The 18944-nt window shown below is 45.1% G+C and overlaps 1 protein-coding gene across 2 annotated transcripts in view; it reads right to left on the bottom strand.

Annotated features, from left to right (window-relative positions):
• The window catches only part of Acsbg1 (acyl-CoA synthetase bubblegum family member 1), a 62477-nt gene extending 51331 nt beyond the window's left edge, over positions 1 to 11146 (bottom strand). Inside the window, exon 1 of one of the 2 annotated variants that reach the window (XM_031344100.1) lies at positions 10793 to 11146. In XM_031344100.1, coding sequence (XP_031199960.1) covers positions 10793 to 11037 — 245 coding nt within the window. In that variant the 5' untranslated portion in view covers positions 11038 to 11146. The remainder of the gene's footprint in view (positions 1 to 10792) is intronic. The other variant, XM_031344101.1, reaches the window with a different exon arrangement.
• Positions 11147 to 18944: the final 7798 nt, after the last annotated feature.

The following is an 18944-nucleotide window of genomic DNA, read 5'->3' on the forward strand; positions in this document are numbered from 1 at the left end:
CTGATCCTTCTCCCCATTCCCACCCACAAAACAATAAAATGTAAGACAAATACAATCTCTGAAATGAAGGGTCCACCAGGTGCCTCAGATCCAAATTGAAAACAAGTGTTAGTGAACTTGAAGACAAATAATAGAACGTATTCAATCCAAGGAATAGAGAGGAAAGAAACTTTAAATTCAGTAGGACAAAACATTACTGAGAGAAGTTGAAGAGCCTTAGGAGTGAGAAAGAATTGTTGCAGCCTTCATGATGACATGGACCTATAGTTCGGTACTCTGGCTTTGGCAGCATGGAGAGGCCAGCCTGGGGTACATTGTGAGACTCTGGCTCCAAAATTAATAATAGGAGAGAGAGAGAGAGAGAGAGAGAGAGAGAGAGAGATTGACTTAATATTGGCCAAACGTCAATATAATCTCTATTAAAATCCTGGGTAGTATCCTTGCAAAAATTGAAAAGAGCCAGGAACTGGAGAGATGGTTCAGCAATTAAGAGAACTGGTAGCTCTTCCAAGGGACCAGAGTTCAATTCCCAGCACCCACATGGGAGCTCACAACTATAACTCCAGTTCCAGGAGATCCAATGCTGTATTCTGACCTCCATGGGCACCAGGCACACATATGCATACATACATGCAGTCAAGATATCCACACACATAAAATAATTAATAATGATGATGATAATAATGATGTTTTTAAAAAAGAAAATTCAAGACCCAGAATACAACAAATTTGGAGAATTTAATTTTCCTGATTCCAAAACATTTTGAATACCCTCTGTAATCAAAACTATGGCACACAAGGTAGTGTAGGCTAGACACATGGACAAGTACAGTTGAACAAAATTCATAAATTAATTTAAGATTATTGTGAGTTTACAGTGAACTGGTTTTCACTAAGATGAGAAGACAAACTAACAGAGAAAGAAGAATCTTTCCAACAAGCTGAGGCAGCTGAGAAAGAAGCCAAAGCTCTTCCCCAGCCAACCACACATAGACACACACACAGAAACACACACACATACAGACACACACACGTATACACACACACAGACATACAGACACACACACATACACACACACAGACACATACACATACACACAAACAGACACACACACACACATACACACATACATGCACACGCACGCACGTGCACACAAACTCAAGATGGAACAAACTAATATAAATTATTTGATCTAATTATTCAATGTGAACTCAATTATTTAATGTAAAAGCATTAACCATGAGTTAAGCAAAGATTTCTTCTATTTGCCACCAAAAATATCAGCAACAAAAGCAGATAAATTAGATGTAATCAAAATTAAAACTATCTGAGCTTCAAAGGACACTATCAAGAACTTGAAAAAGTTAACCCAGGGAAATAAGGGGAAATATTCTCCAAATCAGATATGTGGTAAAGAGAATTGTCTTGAGAACATGTAAAGAACCTTTGCCACAGCTGATTGTGGCTCATGCCTTTAATCCCAGTACTTGGGAGGCAGAGGCAGGTGGATCTGTGTGAGTTCAAAGCCAGCCTGGTCTCCATAGTGAGTTCCAGGACAGCCAGGGCTATAGACAGAAACCAAACCAAGCCAAACCAAAACCAACAAAAAATAACCTTTGCCACTTGATAATAAACACAACCAACAATAAACAAAGGAGAATGGAAAACACTTCTCTCTGAGGAAGGTATAAACATTGACAAACTCTTTAAAGGTTACTCAACATCCTCAGTCCTTGGGACACACACTTCAAAGCCACAAGAAAAAACAGCTCACACCTGCCAGGCTGGCTGTAACGAAAGGGCAGGTGTGTTGGTAAAGCCCTGGAAGCCCGGGAGCCCTCGATGCTGCGACTGCTCAGATGCCAGCTTCTCTCTTCCTGCTTCTCAAGAGTATGTGTTGAGCTGGGTATGGGATGAACTCTTATAACCCCACAACTTGGGAGGCTGAGGCAAGCAGGTCTCTGATTTTGAGGACAGCCTGGTCTATATAGAAATGTTTAGGCTGCTAAGAGTCCATACTGACACCCTGTCTCAAAAAGGAAAGTAAGAAATTTAAAGGTTATGTATTACCTAGCAACTCCCTCATAAAAATATATCCCAGAGAACCAAAAATAGATATTGACACCCAAACTGAGACATGAATATTCATAATAGTCTGGTAAGTTATAACACCCAAGTGTCCATCAGTGGATGGAGGGGGGTAAACAAGTTGTCACAGATAAAGGAATATTATTCAGCCATAGAAGGAATGAAAAAACTGCTGCACCTTTAATCCTGGCACTTGGGAGGCCGTGGCAAGAGAACTGTTTTGAGTTCAAGGCCAGCCTGGGTGGCACAGAGACAGCCTGTCTCAAAACCGTCCCACGCACACAAAGGGAAGGAGATGATAATAAATGTTACATCATCAGTAAATGGTGAATGCATTAATGCTAACTGAGAGGGAAATGGCAATAGGTCAGATATCAACTCGTCTCAGTAGAACGTCTCGGTAGAGACAAATTAGTGGCTTCCTCAGATTAAAGGCATCAAAGGGCTTATGGGTGCAGGTGAAAACAGTATTCCAAAATCTGTGGTGGTTATGGTTACACATCCCTGTGAATATACCACCAAACAAACCATACTCTTTAACCAAGTGAATTTTATATATGTGACTATATTTCAGTGAAGCCATAGTATCTTTTAAAATAAAGAGATTTATAGTAACCTATTAAATACTTTAACATACGTTTGTAATGCATACATATTTAATGCTCCACTATACATACCCCCACACATACACTAGAATTCCTGAGAAAAAGAGAGGGAGACTGGAGCATAGATACATATTTGAAGAAACCATGTCTATATTTTTTAAGTTTGGTTAAAAAGAATTAACCTACAAATTACACATGAAAATCTAGAATTTTCATGTCACTGAGCCTCAGCTGGGCCTTAAGAAAAGGGAAAGAAGAATTACACTCAAACCCATCATGGTCAAACCCCTTGAAACAAAAACAAACACAAACAAACAAAAAAAACTAAGGGGACAGTATTTTAAAGAGAATGGAGGACAGGGAGAAAGGACACAGTACACAAAAGGAACAATGGCAGAAGTGACTGGCCACTGGCCACAGGAAACCATAGAGACCAGAGATGTCAGTGTGGCTAGAGTGAATATTTGGATTAAAGTCAGAGTCCTCTTCACCTTTAAAAGGAAGGTAAAAGAATGGCATTCTCCTACAAATGAAACAAAGAAGGATTTGTCATAAAAACTTCGATAACAGATTGAAAGCATGTCGGAGAATTCTTTTGTGAGATAGGGTCTCCCTCACTAGCCCATCCTGGCTTGATCTCACAACCCTCATGCCTCAGCCTCCTGAGGGCTGGGATTACAAGCATGTGCCACCATGCCTGGCCATCTTGTAAATTCTGAACACTGCTTCCAGGAGTGGGTGAAGTCTAATTAATCCCACCCATACCCCTTAGTAAGGGGTGGCCCAATGCCTAGCTTCTAACAAGCATGACAGGCAAGTGCCTAGCTTCCAAGGCTGGGTCAGAAAAGGAAATAGTTTCTACCTGACTCTCTCCAAACATGTGACTTGGGATCCCTGACGCACTGTGTCAGAGGTCTCTACCTACCTAGAAAGCATGATGGTAACGTTCAGGGAAGGCCCTTAGAAAGACACAGGCTGAGGAGTCCCAGAGGGTCACTTCTCAGCAGACCAAGTCTTCCCAGAATAGCCTCTAGACATGTGGGTGATTTTCAGATGACTCTCTAGTAGCCCTGGTGACCAGCCACCATGCTGTGAGGACACTCAAGTAACTCATAGAGTGGACCTTTGGCAAAGAACTAAGGCCTCCAGCCAAGACCAGGATAGTAATCAAAATGTCTCTCGGATTATCCACATCCTAATCACAGGCAACTTGGAAATATGACGTTTTTGGGAGGATGGTGTTTTATGGATGTGATTAAGGACCCCGGGGCTGGAAGATGATCTTGTATGACCAAGTGGACCCCGAGGACAACCACACTTGTTCTGAAGAAGACAGCAGCAGTTCAGGATGGTGGTGGTGGTGATGTGACAAACACCAAATAAAGCAGGAAACTCAAATGACCCTTGACAGAATAAAGAAGAAACTCATTGTGGCAAACGCCAAGAATAAAGAATGTTGAAACACTTAATGACACAAATGACATCTCAGGCAAAAAGGGCAACAAGAGCCAGGCACAGAAGGGTACATTCTGTGTGGGTTGGCTCATAAGCATGATGTTCGAAAACAGGCAGGGAAGTGGACAGGCATGAAGGACTTTTCTGGAATGATGAACGTGTCCTATATTCCACTTGGGTTGTTGATCACACATTGTGCACCTTGAAGTCAGTATATTTCACTCTAGGAAACATTTGCCTCTGTTAATCAAACCCTGCCCGCCCACTCAGATCTTCAGAAGGCCATTCTGTGAGTAGAAGTTCAGAGATCAAGGCCCAGATGTCTCCCCTGTGATCATAGCCTTTAATAGTTTCCCTGGCACTCTGCTCCTAAGTGGTTTCCACACATGGCTTCTATCAGGAGCCATAGCCAGCGATCCAGGAGACTATTTTTCTTGTAATTAATTAATCAATTAATTAAAATTTTAAATTAATGTATCCCTTGGTAATCTTATATGTATTTACACTACACACACACACACACACACATGTTCTGGTCACACTCACCACCTTCCCTATCTTATTCCCATTCCTTTCCCCAATATAGTGCTCTCCCACTACCATTTAAAAAGATTTTTATTATTATTAATTATGTGTGTGTTGTGGTAACCAGAAGTGTAGGATCCCCCTGGAGGTGGAGTTACACAGGGTGTGGGGAACTGAACTTGGGACCTCTGCAAGAGCAGTACATGTGGGCTGGAGAGATGGCTCAGTGGTTAAGAGCACTGATTGTTCTTCCAGAGGTCCTGAGTTCAATTCCCAACAACCACATGGTAGCTCACAACCATCTGTAAGGGGATCTGACGCCCTTTTCTGGTGTGTGTTTGAAGACAACTACAGTGTACTCATATAAATAAACAGCTACAGTGTACTCATATAAATAAACAAATCTTTAAAAAAAAAAAAAGAGCAGTACATGTTCTTACATTGAGCCATCTCTCCAGTCCCACACTATCATGATTGTGTGTATGTGTGTGTATGTTTGTGACCCACTGTGTTTAAGCAGGGCTATATACACTGGGGTTGTAGAACATCCATTGCAGCTTGAACAACCCACCAGTAGCTGTGCCATTGAAGCCAATGACTTCCTATCCCACAGCAGCCATCAGCTGCCAACAGCACCGGAAGGAGGGACAGGCCCATGAGCCCCTCCCTCACCTGTGACTGAATGTCCATGGGTCCCATCTTGTGCAGGTAATCCCAGCTGCTTTGAGTCCATTAGTGCGACAGCCACTCGGTGCCTAAAAGAGCATTGCACAGCCCCCCTTCTCATTGCCTGGCCCTTCCATTCTTTCTGCACCACAGCAGTGTCTTAAAGGATTCAGTGTGAAACAGAACCTTCTCCTACCACCACTGTCCTTACAGAGATAACACACTAGTTTAGCAAATTCCCCTTCCCTGAATGTATTTGGGCTAGAATAGATTGATTCTGTTATAACAGAATGGGTGAGACTGAGACCTGAGAGAACCCATTGACCTGGGAGGGTATCTGTTGTTCAGAAGGGCTTGCCTGGGGGCACAGTGATTAACTTTGGTCCAGGCACCTACAAGCACCTACGAGCAGAGAACCTACAAGGACTCAGAGTTGGCCTGGATTAATCTGAAGATATCCAAATTGCTTTCATGTGTCTGGGACCAGGCCTGGTTTGCCTTGAGGACTCTGACTTCCCTGACAGGTACTGTCCTTTGGGATCTCTTGATATCAACACCTTGACTTCCTATGGCTGTTAGAGTTCCAGCTCTGCTGTGTTCCTGCTAGCTTTGAACACCAACGTCCTCCCCCCTCTTCCATAGAACACTTGTGCCAAATGAGATTCTGCTTGTCTTTCATGTCTCAGATTCAAGTCTTCTTTAATCCCCAAGACTAAGTTGGATCTCTATTACATTATCTCTATTTTCTATTACCAACATTAAAAACAATTTTTATTGTGGCAAAATAAACATAGCATTACAGTCGACATCTTTACCTGGTATGGTGTGTAATTCCCTGGCCCTGAGGATTTTTTCCTCTATTTTCTTTACTACATTAAAAATTTTATTTGTATGTTTAGGGAATGTACATGTGGAAGTCAGAGGACAACTTGCAGTGGTTGGTTCTCTTTTTCTACCATTTCAGTTTTGGGGATTGAACTTAAATTGTTAGGCTTGGTGGCAAGCAACTTTTCTGGCTGAGCAATCTCATTAGTGCCCCACCCCCCAGGCCCTTTGGCACTGGGTACAGAACCCATGTCCTCGTGAAAGTCAAACTAATACCTACTACACACACACACACACACACACACACACACACACACACACACCACACACTTACACTTAACACTCACACACACTCACGCATGCACTCACACACTCAAACATATAACACATACTACACACATGCACATCAGCATTTTTTCTTCACATTTTAAAATTACTTTTTGGTATCATTAGGCTGTAAGTTTAATGACTAATTGCATAATTGTTTATTAATGTTTTTCTTCTTGGCATGTATGTAAACTCCTTAATGCAGAGGCTTGCTTTGTAGTCTATGATATTCTCTAGTGTTTACCGCAATTCCTAAATAATCACCAATACATAATTTTGAGTAAATGAGTATGTCACAAAGCAGGAAAACAGTAGAGATACCAAAGCATGAAGAAAAGAAAGACAAGCCACACTTCTGCACTATGCAAATAGACGGAGTTGGTGTGGGGTGGTGTGGGGCAGTGGTCTGTTCAGGTAACTTAAGCTCAGTAGAGTATTTGACTGTGAGCCCTGGAGCCTCTGTGGACAATTTCTGCTTGCAGTGGGCAGAAGGAGCTTGGCCATAACTCCTGAGTCTTTGGTTCCTGTTTCAGTGACAACAGGGAGATGTGTGCTCTATCAGGCACACAATGCCCCAAGCTCCCAGCATTCTAGCTAGACCCTATCCCCAGTCATCTGACCACAAACCAGACATGCCATGCCCCATACAATAAAAGGGGTGGTTTGTCCCCTCCTCTCTCTTGCTCTGTCTTCTCTCTTGCTCTTCCTCCTCACTCTCTTGATCTTTGTCTCTGCTCTCTCTCTTGCTCTGTCTTCTCTCTTGCTCTTTGTCTCTGCTCTTCCTGTCTTGTCTCCTCTCCTCTCTTGCTCTTTGTTCTCTTCTCTTACCTTCTTGCTCTCTTGCTTTCTTCTCCTCTCTCCCTCCCCCCCTCTCCTTCCTCTCCTTTACTTCTCTCTACTCGACCAGCCTATTTTTCTCTGTCCTACAATAAAATATCTCATTTATACTTTGCCTCCTTTTTAATTAATGGTGCAGCCACAGGCCACAACACCAGGGAGAGAGAGACGCACACAGGCCTCATCAGCAGGCCCTGCCTTTGGTACAACAAGTTGGGGGGGGGGACCTGGAAGGTCCTGAGCGTTCCCAGTGCTGAGGACACTTGTACCTTGTGGTAACATTCCATGCTGATTGTTCCCCTAAGGTTAGCATGTCCCTGAGATGGAATGATCTCTCCCTGCTGTCCTTGGCAAGCTTTGTCTAGGAGAGGAGCCTCTCTTGCCTAGATTGCTGCAGCCTCCTGGACTGTCTTCCATGATGGCATCTTGGGGGGCGGGGAGGGGTCCTCTCCACACTGGCTTTTTTCAGGCAGAGAGCTAAGCACATAGCAGGTTGGGGACAGTTTGGAAGTAGCAATTCTATAGACCAATTTTCTGCCTCACTTCTCCCAGCTACCTCATGTCCAGTAGTCCCCTTGTGGCCACCACCATATCTACCCCTTACTTCCCACATACTACCATCCACTATGAGTGGCTCAGGAACCTTCCAAGGATGAAAGGATGCACCTATCTGCTTCTTCTACCTCTCTGGATGGCTGCCCTAGGCCTGTCCATCACAAGTAGGGCACGACAGACTCTCTAGACCCATGAGTTAGCCTGGCCCCCACCTGCTGGTCTGATGGCCACTCCTGCATTCGCCCATACCTGTTACTTCCCTGGGATACATAACCTTTCAAAACTGTCTCTTTCTTGGGTTCCTCTGAGGACTTTCTTCCATTGGAGTGTTTCTCCCATTGGGACTTGACATGGCCAAGATCTAATCGCCCAGGGCATGCTCAGTAAAGCCTCTGGTAGGTGGCATGGCCTACAGCCTGAGTCTCAAGAGGCATACCAGTTCTAGCTGCCAATGCCTGTTCCTCTGCCTCCAGCCAACCCCTCTGCAGCTGAGGGAGGAAAGAAGAAGCAGGGATCTCGCAGCTTATAGGAGGTTTCTGGCACGGCCAACCCTACCCAGAAGCAGTTGTGCCTGGCCACAGACGTGGCAGCTTCGGTGACTTCAATAAGAGATCAATGCTCTCTTCTTGCAGCTACAGTGCAAGGTTACCAGGGTCTATTCACCTCCCCTGTTGGACAGATGGGGAAACTGAGGCTCAGAATGGGTGTGTCTTGCCTTGAGTCACAGGATAAGTCAGGAGTAGAGCCCGACCAGAGCTCATCATGAGCTTTGCAGTCTGCTGCCAGGATGCCCTAGGGTTTGTTCTGGACTTACTGTGCCTGTGGTGTGTGTGCCCCTGGATCTCTGGAACCATCTTCATATATGACCAAGGTCAAGGTCATCTTCAAGTGCATAGAGAGACATACTGAAACTCGGAGAGGTTCAACAACTTACCCAAAGCAGGTTATAGAGCTGACACTCTAACCCTGGCTTCCAGTCCTTGTTTGTCTTGCAGGGCCCCCCTGAATTTGTGCTCCTTCCCATGACAGAGTCCTTCACTGCCCAAGCTGAAGCTGGCCCCCAAGTTTGATCACCTCTATCCGTGTTATCAGTGAGGCAAGACCTAGGGCCTGGGAGCTCAGGTGTTCAAAACTCCTCCCTAGTGGCCAAGTTCCTGTCAACATAGACCTGATACATGGACTTGAGCAAACACTGGGGCTACTGACCCTATGCTGAAAGAGATGGGACAGATGGGAAAAAAAATAACATGTATGCCCCATTAGGTCCTCTGGACAAACTCACCAGCTCTCACTTAGTGGAACAAGAGACTTTGAAAACCACAAGACGCTGTTCTTCATTTTTGAGAGCTGAACTTCTCAGGCATCTGGAAGCATCACCTCAGATGTCGTCAGGCTAGCCCCAGCTCACTGACCCCATGAGTGATTCTACCCAGAGTAGACCCAGAGCCTCCAGGGCCCGGCCTTTCTATGCCAACAGCAGAGTTGTTCAGGGCCACAGTTGCTCCCCTACACTTGCCATCCCTACAGGGGGAAGGGATACTGTTTCTGGGTGAACAGCAACCCACTCCCCTGATGAGTTTGTCCAGGGGACCTAAAGAGGCACATTAACATGTCTTCCCATCTATCACACTTCCTTCTGCATAGTCCTTTTTTGTTGTTGTTGTTTTGTTTTTCGAGACAGGTTTCTCTATGTAGCCCTGGCTGTCCTGGAACTCACTCTGTAGACCAGGCTGGCCTTGAACTCAGAAATCTGCTTGCCTCTGCCTCCCAAGTGCTAGGATTAAAGGCATGCGCCACCACAGCCCAGCTCTGCATAGTCCTTGTAAGGACAGTGGCCATGCTCTTGAGCTCAAACCTTGCAAACGTTATCAGACCTCGGCCTTGTCCTTGAACTACCCTGTATACAGCCCAGCTGCTTAGCACACTGCGGTCCCTGAGCCCTATCTTCCACTACTCTGTGATTTTGCTCCCTTTTGGGACACAAATGCAGTTCCTCCATATCAGAGGCTTTAGATAACTTCAATCTCTGCTCAGGTACTGACAGAGAGGGCCAAAGACTTTCCAAGGTCATAGCAAGCTGGAACTGAGATCATGGGTACTCCCTCGAACTTATCAGTCATTGGCCCCCCTATGCCATGTACCATTTCACCTCCAACCCTGGAGAGACAAAGGAACATGCTTGTTGACTGAAAAATGTCTTTTTTTTTTATTAGATATTTTCTTTATTTACATGTCATATGATATCTCCTTTCCCGGTTTCCCCTCCTAAAACAAAACAAAAAACCCTGTTCCCTCTCCCCTCCCCCTGCTCACCAACCCACCCTCTCCTGCTTCCTGGCCCTGGTAATCCCCTATACTGGGGCATAGAACCTTCAAAGGACCAAGGGCCTCTCCTCTCATTGATGGCTGACTAGGCCATCCTCTGCTATACATATGCCCCTGGGGCCAATGAGTCCCACCATGTGTACTCCTTGGTTGGTGGTTTAGTCCCTAGAAGCTCCTAGGGTACTAGTTAGTTCATATTGTTGTTCATGCTAAGGGGCTGCAAACCCTTCAGATCCTTTGGTCCTTTCTCGAGCTTCATTGGGGACCCCGTGCTCAGTCTAATGGATGGCTGTGAGCCTCTACTTCTGTATTAGTCGGGTACTGTCAGAGCCTCTCAGGAGAGAAAAATGTCTTTCTTAATACCAATGTGACTCGTACCTCAGTTGAATCTCTAACATCGAACAGAAGAACAGACACACTAAATCATACTCCAAAGGATAAATGTCCCTGCCCCACTCTTTTTTCTTCACAGAGATCTGGTGAACAAATAGAGACTCGGAAAGAGGAGCAACTTGCCTCTGGTCCTATAGCGTCATGAACTCTGCTCCGAGCTGCTCTACTGAGACTGGAGCACTGGACCCACCTGGTTTGCGGGTTGTCTTGGGAAGTCCTCATGCTGGCCCCCTGCTGCTGATCATCTCTGCTGTCAGGCATGTTGGAGTCCCTGGACAGACGGCAGTATCCTGCTTCAGAACTGCGTGGCATCTGCTGTGGGCATTCACGGAAGACAGTGCGGTCTCCCACAGTGAGAGGCTGGCCTGGAGGGGGCAGGGGGGTTGGGCATGGGGCTGAGGTGGGCGGTGCCTGAAGTGACCCGGAGGGCCCCATTTCCTCTCTATTTTCAGAAGCTCAGAATGTTCCTAGGCAGTGAAGTTGTTCAAGACTAAAACTTTCCTTTTCTTCTTGGCTTCCCTGCACTCAAGATGAGGAGAATTTCAATGAAGCCAGCCTTCATTTTTATGCAAATTGGCCCCCAGTTCTCCCAGAAGGTCTAGCCAATGGGCTCAGGACTTCTAGGTCCCCAGAAAAACTCTTTACTGTCTTTAAAGGGACACTTTTGGAGCAAAGAGGGTTCCCAGCACCAATCCAGACCCTGAGCCTGAAACAGCTGTTGGTCCCAATGCTTCTGCAGCCTCGACTTGAACAGATGAATGCGAGCCAGAAAGATTTGCCCCCAGTCCCTGGCTGTAGATCCTAGACTGGACACTACAGGAGCCACAGCCCCGGCCCCGGGAGTCAGGAAAGCGGAATTTCCAATAAGGAGGATTACTGTATAGCTTATAGAAGTAGCCACACTAAAACAGGCATGAGAGAGAACCCCAAAATGGGGCCATTTGGGGACACCTAGACACAAGCAAGGATTTGCCTCTTTAGTTTAAGGAGAATAGGCTAGTTGGCAGGCAGCCATGAATAGAGAGGCAGGAAATGCACAGGGCAGGCACTTTTCTTTGAAAACCAGAGAGCTCCTCCAAGGCTAACTATATATTCACTCCTGTGACTCCCATAGTTTTAAAAAAACAAAACAAAACAACTATACTCCAGATGGCTTAGAGGAACAAAAATGCATTCTCTCGTCCTTCTGGAGGCCAGGGGGCTGAAATACAGGTGTGAAAGGATCATGGAAGACTGCCGGCCTCTGCCCTAGTTTTGGCAGGTCAGTGCCCCTGCTTGTCCAACTTGGCTTTGACATGCAGTGTCCGTATCCCCTCTACTCCCCCATAGCTGGCTTCCCCTCTGTCTATATCTCTGTTTCCTTGTCAAACATCAGACTAAGGTCCACTGCAATCCTGTATGAGTTACATCCTTAGCTAGTTATGCCTGCATAAACCCCGTTTCCAAATAAGGCCACCCTCTGATGCTCTGGGAGGACATTAATTTGGGGGAGACAAAATTTAACTCAGTGCAAATTTTGGCAGGGGTTGTTATTGGGAGAAATAAAGGTTCCCTTTTTGAGTCAGTGGTCTTGTTAATAAAGAATTTAGAAATAGTCATAGAAGGAAGCCTGAGAACAATTTTATTATAATTTGAGAGAAAAGCAGCATGGCACATAAGGTTAAAATACACACACACACACACACACACACACACACACACACACGCACATACATCTTGACATCTGCCAAAGGAGGGAGATGGAGAGTCAAGTTTAAGTTAAGTATGAGTGTCAGAGAAACAGTGAGTGATAAAGAAAGCATATGTAGGCTTTTGCCTGGCATCTAGAACACAGACCAGGACAAGGAAAAAGAAAAATGACTGTGGATCTGAGCTGATAGGGCTCTGTGGACTCCCGGCAAGCTCTACTGCCTGCAGTGAACTGAAACACAAGCAGTAAGAAGAAAACCTAGCTCAACATGACTTAGCCATGCGGGTTCAACCTCCTGGAGTCTGACCCCACACAGGTTTATTGTTGGTCTATTTAAACAACTTTGGGGAAAAGTTTCCTCATGACAATTCCATCAGGAAGCTTAAGGCATAGCTACATCTAAACACCTTTGTAAAGCACACGTCTTTTACAAAGTAGCTGTGACCTTTTCCACAAGAATACATTCTATTGCCTGAGAAACAATGCTGGGAGAAGAGTCTGGGGAGGAAGGTTTGTAATAAACATAATAGCAAACTCTTTTACAAAGTACATGGAACCTCTTTCATGAGAATTTTATTTGAATGAGGCCTCGCCTAGCTCTACAGATAATAAAGATTACAATGTTCTTAGCATATCCATTCCCAGCATTCTGGATGGAAAACAGCCACCTCACCCCTTCATTGAAGAGAAAAGCCTGCATGTTTAACAATTCTGGATTCCCTATTGCCATGTGTAAGTGTATGGATCTTTTGCCCTCTACAGGGCACCAGATTCCAAGATCTCATGTCCTAAGACAGAAGATTGCACGAGGGACATGTGACTAGAAATAGACATAGAGACCATTTATGTAAAAAGGGCAGACTGGCCCAGGAATAAGAGTGGGCTAGTGAGCCGAGAGGAGAAGCCCTAACAACATTGGCCCAGAAAGAATTAGTCTTTATAAGACATTTCCATAGCACCCCCCTTCATGTTTGTGCCTCATGGGCACAACATATTCCATTTATTAAATGAAGCCCAGGCGGGGAAGGGCTCCAGACTTCCCTGCCCACTAGCTTTTTTTAACCACATGTTAACCAGGTACAGCTTTCTGTGATTTCCACAATGCTGTCACAGTAAGAGATGCACCTAAGAGGATCAATGAGTCTGCTGGTCATAGGTGATGCTCTTAACTGAGGAAGGCAGGTGACAGGGAAACACTGGACTATCCCCAAGCAAATTAGGGCATGGGCCACATTCACCCCAAACTTCCTCCACAGGATAGTTGAGAAACTGCTCAGGAGGCCCAAGTCTTCTTCAAGATTTCCTTCAACTTTGTACTGATCCCAGAGTCTCCCTGAGCCACAGTTTGAACTCTTTAGATCAGGAAGTGATGGCCTGGAGGCTGTCCAAAGTCTCTGCCAGCTTCAACTGCACCTGCACGAGGAAGCCATGAGGAGAGCTTTGCCAGGGGGCTGATTGGCTGTGCTGAGAGGCCGGTATGTCAGTGTGTCCCCACCATGGGGGAACCGAATCAGAGCAGGGAAAAGACAAGGAATTATGGGCTTTTAAGTTCAGAATCCTTGTTCAAGATGAAAGGTTGGAGAAATGAGTGGCCTGGGACGGGGTAGGTGGTAGTGAGAAAGCTGGCTGGGTCTGCTTAGGTCAGTGAGACCGAAGGGCAGTGGTACCCAGGAAAGTGATAAAGCCTTTGGATGCCCAGCAAAGGCTACAGAGGAACACCAGGGGGAACAAGGTCCAGGGAGCCTTACATCACAGAGCAGGAGATGGCCTGTGTGTCAGTCTGTGAGGAGAGGTTTGGTGGGCTGGCAACAGAGGCTGATGAGAACTGATTGTTAGTCAACTAGGGACAAAGGATACATGTCTCAACAGAAAACCAGTGCTGAGGCACAGTGACTAAAACACCAGGGAGTGGGAGAGGCTGCTCTAGCTGAGTTTGAAAATTGCAGTATAGTTGCCTCTTGCCAAACAAATACAGCTACCATGGTTGTTATTCTGTTTACCAGAGTCCCTCTGTCCATTTTCCTGGCTGTAGCCCAAAAGGAAGAGAGCTAACCACGGGAACCTCCAGCCCTGGGTTCTGTGGGTGAGTTAGGCCAGTTCAGAGTGGTGGGATAGCAAAAGGCAGTTAGCGTGGTATGTGTGTCTGTGTGTGTGTGTTGTGAGTGGTATATGTATCTGAGCTTGTGAGTCTGTGCAGGAGTGTTAAGACTTGGAGAGAGCAAGGGAGTGTCAGGTGTCTTCTATTTCTTTCTGCTGTGTTCCCCTGAGACCTCTTGCTCGAGGATTCAGCTGGACTGGCTGTCCAGCAAGCCCCAGCCATCCTCTTCTGATGGCCTTTTGATGAGTGCTGGGCATCTGAACTCAGGTCCTCATGCTTGTCCAGCAAGCACTCTTGCCCACTTTGGAGTTTTGATGTCTCTCCCTCTCTCCCTGTAGCCACAGGGAAGCAGTGAAGTCCCTGTCCTTGTACAACCATCTCTTCCTGAGCAACTCCTCCCTAGCCCTGGATAGGGAAGAAGTCCCTAACCACAGGTCTTCATCTGACAGTGGGGGGTAGAGGGGGAACGGGATGGGAACTGTGAAGGTTTGACATCACTCAGACCTGACTGCAGCTCCTAAGGAGCTGAATGATCTTGACCAAGATGTTCCTTCTCTCGTTGACATTGTAGATAAGGAATGAATTGGATGACTGGGAAGGCATCAGTGGGAAAGGTGCTCTGAGGCCCCATGACTCATAAAACAAAATAAATATTAAATGACAAGAAAAAAAAACCATTGAAAAAGATTTTTACTAAGCTGAGTTCTTATTTTAGTTTAGAAATCTTCAGTTTGACTTAAATGTGTCAGTTGTCCTTTTAAAGGGAGCAGTGGGTGGGAGCAGAGAACAGCCTCTCCTCTTTAACCCTGTGTCCGTCTTTGTATCTCTCTCTCTCTTTTAAAAGATTATATTTATTTTATGTGTAGGAGTGTTTATCTGCAAGTTAAGTATGTGACTGTCCTGAATGCAGCGTCTGCAGAGGCCAGAAGGCATCAGATCTCGTGGAACTGGAGTTACAGATGGTTGTGGACTGTCGTGTAGGTACGGGGAGCTGAACCCCGATCCTCTGCAAGAGCAGCCAGCACTCTGAGATGAGCCATCTCTCCAGCCTAAGCCCAGCCCCTTTTAAAGAAATGTCTTCTGCAAGTGATAGGTACATATGTATTAGTCCCAAAGGCATCGTAGTGAAGATCTTTCTATAAATGAGTTCTCTGCGGATCACGCTGCCTGCTTTTTTGGTTCCTATACACTCTATATTGGATCACATGCTGGATCTATATATGGATAGTTTTCCTGCAAAGTATTTTCTAAATATTGCCATGCTTGTGTGTCTTGAATTGTGTGTCTTATTCAGTGTGTGTATAATTTAAGATTTCAGTAGAGTTTTCATTTGCCAGACTATATGAAGATGATCACTTAATCACCTGGCTATTGGTATAGAAGAAAGTACTTTAAAAAATCAAAAACCATTGTTTTTTTGTCTTTGTAAAGACAAATATATTTATCTTTAAATACTTGCAGGTTAAGATTGAATATAACTCAACCTTTCAAAGATTTAGAATGTAAATAATAGATGCCCAGAATACATTTTTAACTTTTTAAATTTGTGTGTGTGTGTGTGTGTGTGTGTGTGTGTGTGTGTGTGTATGTGTGTGGTGTAGTGGTTTGAATGAGAATGGCCCCCATTGGCTCATATCTTTGACTCTTTGGTTTCCAGTTGTGGACTGTTTTGAAATGGTGTGGCCTTGTTGGAGAAGGTATGTCCCTGGGGTGGGCTTTAAATTTCAAAAGCTCATGCCAGAAATCTTAGATGGAATCATCAAATAAAGGGGGAGACAAACCCCAACAAGACATCTTTCGCCACTAAATGGAACCTCCAGAGTTAGAAATGGGTTACATTTAACTGAGTGGCAGACCAAAGGGGCCCCATGGAAACCCTTAAACAACCCAAGGCTATTGATTACCCTCTACAAACTGAAGGTAAGACCCTACTGGTAAAGTCACTGAACACGGAGAAATCGAGCTGATGCCTGTCCAAAGCGTCACCTCTGACTCGTATCTGCTCTGTACACTACGAGGTAAACACCAATCCAGCTATAAACCCTGTGAGCCACAGGTAGATACACTGCAAGGTTCTGGGCCAAGAGTGGCATGAAAGCTGTGGCGTATGATTGACATGAAGGCTCACACCAGGAGAAAGCCTGATGCTCTCTCATGCTTGATGCTGCCCTGGTGGCCATGAGCCTGAGACTAACTAGGCCAGGAACCTAGAAAAAAACAGACACCAGTGTTCTGCTAAAGGAACACTAGGAATAAAATGAGTGCTAATGACTTTCTGCTCTACTCAAATATCCGTGTCTTGCTCAGCCATCACTGTAGAAGCTTTGTCCTGCAGGAGATGGGAACTTACACGGAGACCCACAAATGGACAGCGTGCAGAGAGTGGGAGATCTTGGACCTCTCAGTTTGAGATGGGAGGTCTCCATCAAATTCCTCCCCGTGGGGCTCAGAGAATTCTGGAAAGATTGTAAGTGCCAGGAGAGGCAGATGTTGATGCAGCGGACCATGGCACTACCAACTCACAGAGGCTGTGGCTGTGTGCTCGGTGCCTATGCAGGTCGCAGAGGCTGTGGCTGTGTGCTCGGTGCCTATGCAGGTCGCAGAGGCTGTGGCTGTGTGCTCGGTGCCTATGCAGGTCGCAGCGGTATTTTTGGAGGGCTATTTATTGCTCACAGAGCTTTGTCAAGGCTCTTTTTTTTTAACTTTACAGAACGTTTGCTTATGTATTATGGTTTCCAGTTTTGTTTTTCATGAGTTTTCTGTGTATACCGTGTATTCTGTGTGTGTCTCAGAGCCTGTGTTTCTTGTGCTTTTTCTTTGGCTTTTTTTTCCCATCTCTCTCTCTCTGTGTTTTGCCTATTCTGCTTTGTTTATTTTAATTTTTGACTTATTTTAATTTTTCCTTAATTTTTTTTTTTTTAGATTCCTGTTTATTTGCTAATGAGAAAGAGAAAGAGAAGATGTGGGCTTGGGTAGGCAGAGAAGCAGAGAGGCTCTGGGAGGAGTTGGGGAAGGGGGAACCATAATCAAAATATATTGTATGAAAAAAAATTTTTTTTTCAATTGAAAAAGGCCTATTCTAGTCTTGCTCCATCTTGCAGATAAAATGAGACAAAATGTAAGCTCTCCAACACCATCTCTGCCTGCCTGCTGCTTAAAGCCACACTCCAAGGCCAAGATGACTATGGACTAACCATCAACGGTAAGCAAGCCCCCCAACTAAACATTTTCTTTTACAAGTTGCCTTGGTCATGGCAATGGAACAGTAAGTAGGGCACACAATGTGCGTGGAGGTCAGAGGACAGCTTTCAGGAATTGGCATGTAACATATCCCCGGGATCTGACTCAGACTGTCTGACTCGGCAGCAAGCACGCTTACCTGCTGAGCCATCTTGTCAACCATAGAATGCATTTTAAAAAAATAGGTTTTTCTTTCTCAATCACCCATTATCTATTTCATAAGTAGATAATGTGGAGGATTATTTGCTGGCAGAGAAAGGTGACTCTTCAGGTGGTTGGTTTTTGAAACATATAAGAGGTGGTTGTGATTAGCTGTTTAAGAAATGGTTTCATCCGGGCAGTGGTGGTGCATGCCTTTAATCCCAGCTCTTGGGAGGCAGAGGCAGGTAGATTTCTGAGTTCGAGGCCAGCCTGGTCTACAGAGTGAGTTCCAGGACAGCCAAGGCTACACAGAGAAACACTGTCTTGAAAACAAACAAACAAACAAACAAATGGTTGCGAACTTCATATCCCTGTTGGAGACCTGGGAGGGAGGCAAGGCAGCCTGTATCTGTGACTAGATGCCTAGTGTTCCAACATTTGGAAACAAAATAGCATGTAATGAATATTATTGGGCCTTTCTGTCCTTATTTGGCCTATCTTGGCTACAAATTCAGATTAAACCAGAGACGCGTACAACAGAGAAGTTAATATCTCCCCTAGCCCCCCACCCCAAAACGTAAAATCCTTCTTCAGTGTGACATATTTAAAGAAATATCTGTCTAATGCAAAAGTACCAGTGTTCAACTAGAACTCAATTCTTGTGTCTAAGACAGTGGTTTTCCAACTTCATAATGCTGTGACCTTTTAATACAGTAACTCACGTTGTGGTGACCCCCCCCCCCACACACACACCATAAAATTATTTTGGTTACTATTCCATAACTGTACTTTTGGAACTGTTATGAATTCTAATGTAAATATCTGTTGTGCAGGACAACTGACATGTGATTCCCAAAGGGGCCACAACTCACAGGCTGTTTCTAAAGAAAGAAAGCTTTCTTAAAGGAAGCCTTTTGATTTTTAAGAACTTATTGTTACTACGGGGGGGATCGTGCATGGGAGGTCAGCGGACAGCTTTGTGGAGTTGCTTCTTCCAATCCACCGGAATGTGAGTTCTGGGGATCAAACCCAGACTCCAGGTCTGTGTGGTAGCAGCCTTCACTCACAGAGGCATCTCCAGCCCAAAGGTACTATCTTGTTCTCAGTAACATCTACAGAACAGAGTTAACTTGAAAGATGATATTTTTGCGTTTTTGTTTTTTCTTTCTTTTT

This window comes from Mastomys coucha, unplaced genomic scaffold (assembly GCF_008632895.1).
Source record: "Mastomys coucha isolate ucsf_1 unplaced genomic scaffold, UCSF_Mcou_1 pScaffold23, whole genome shotgun sequence".
NCBI classification, from domain to species: Eukaryota; Metazoa; Chordata; class Mammalia; order Rodentia; family Muridae; genus Mastomys; species Mastomys coucha.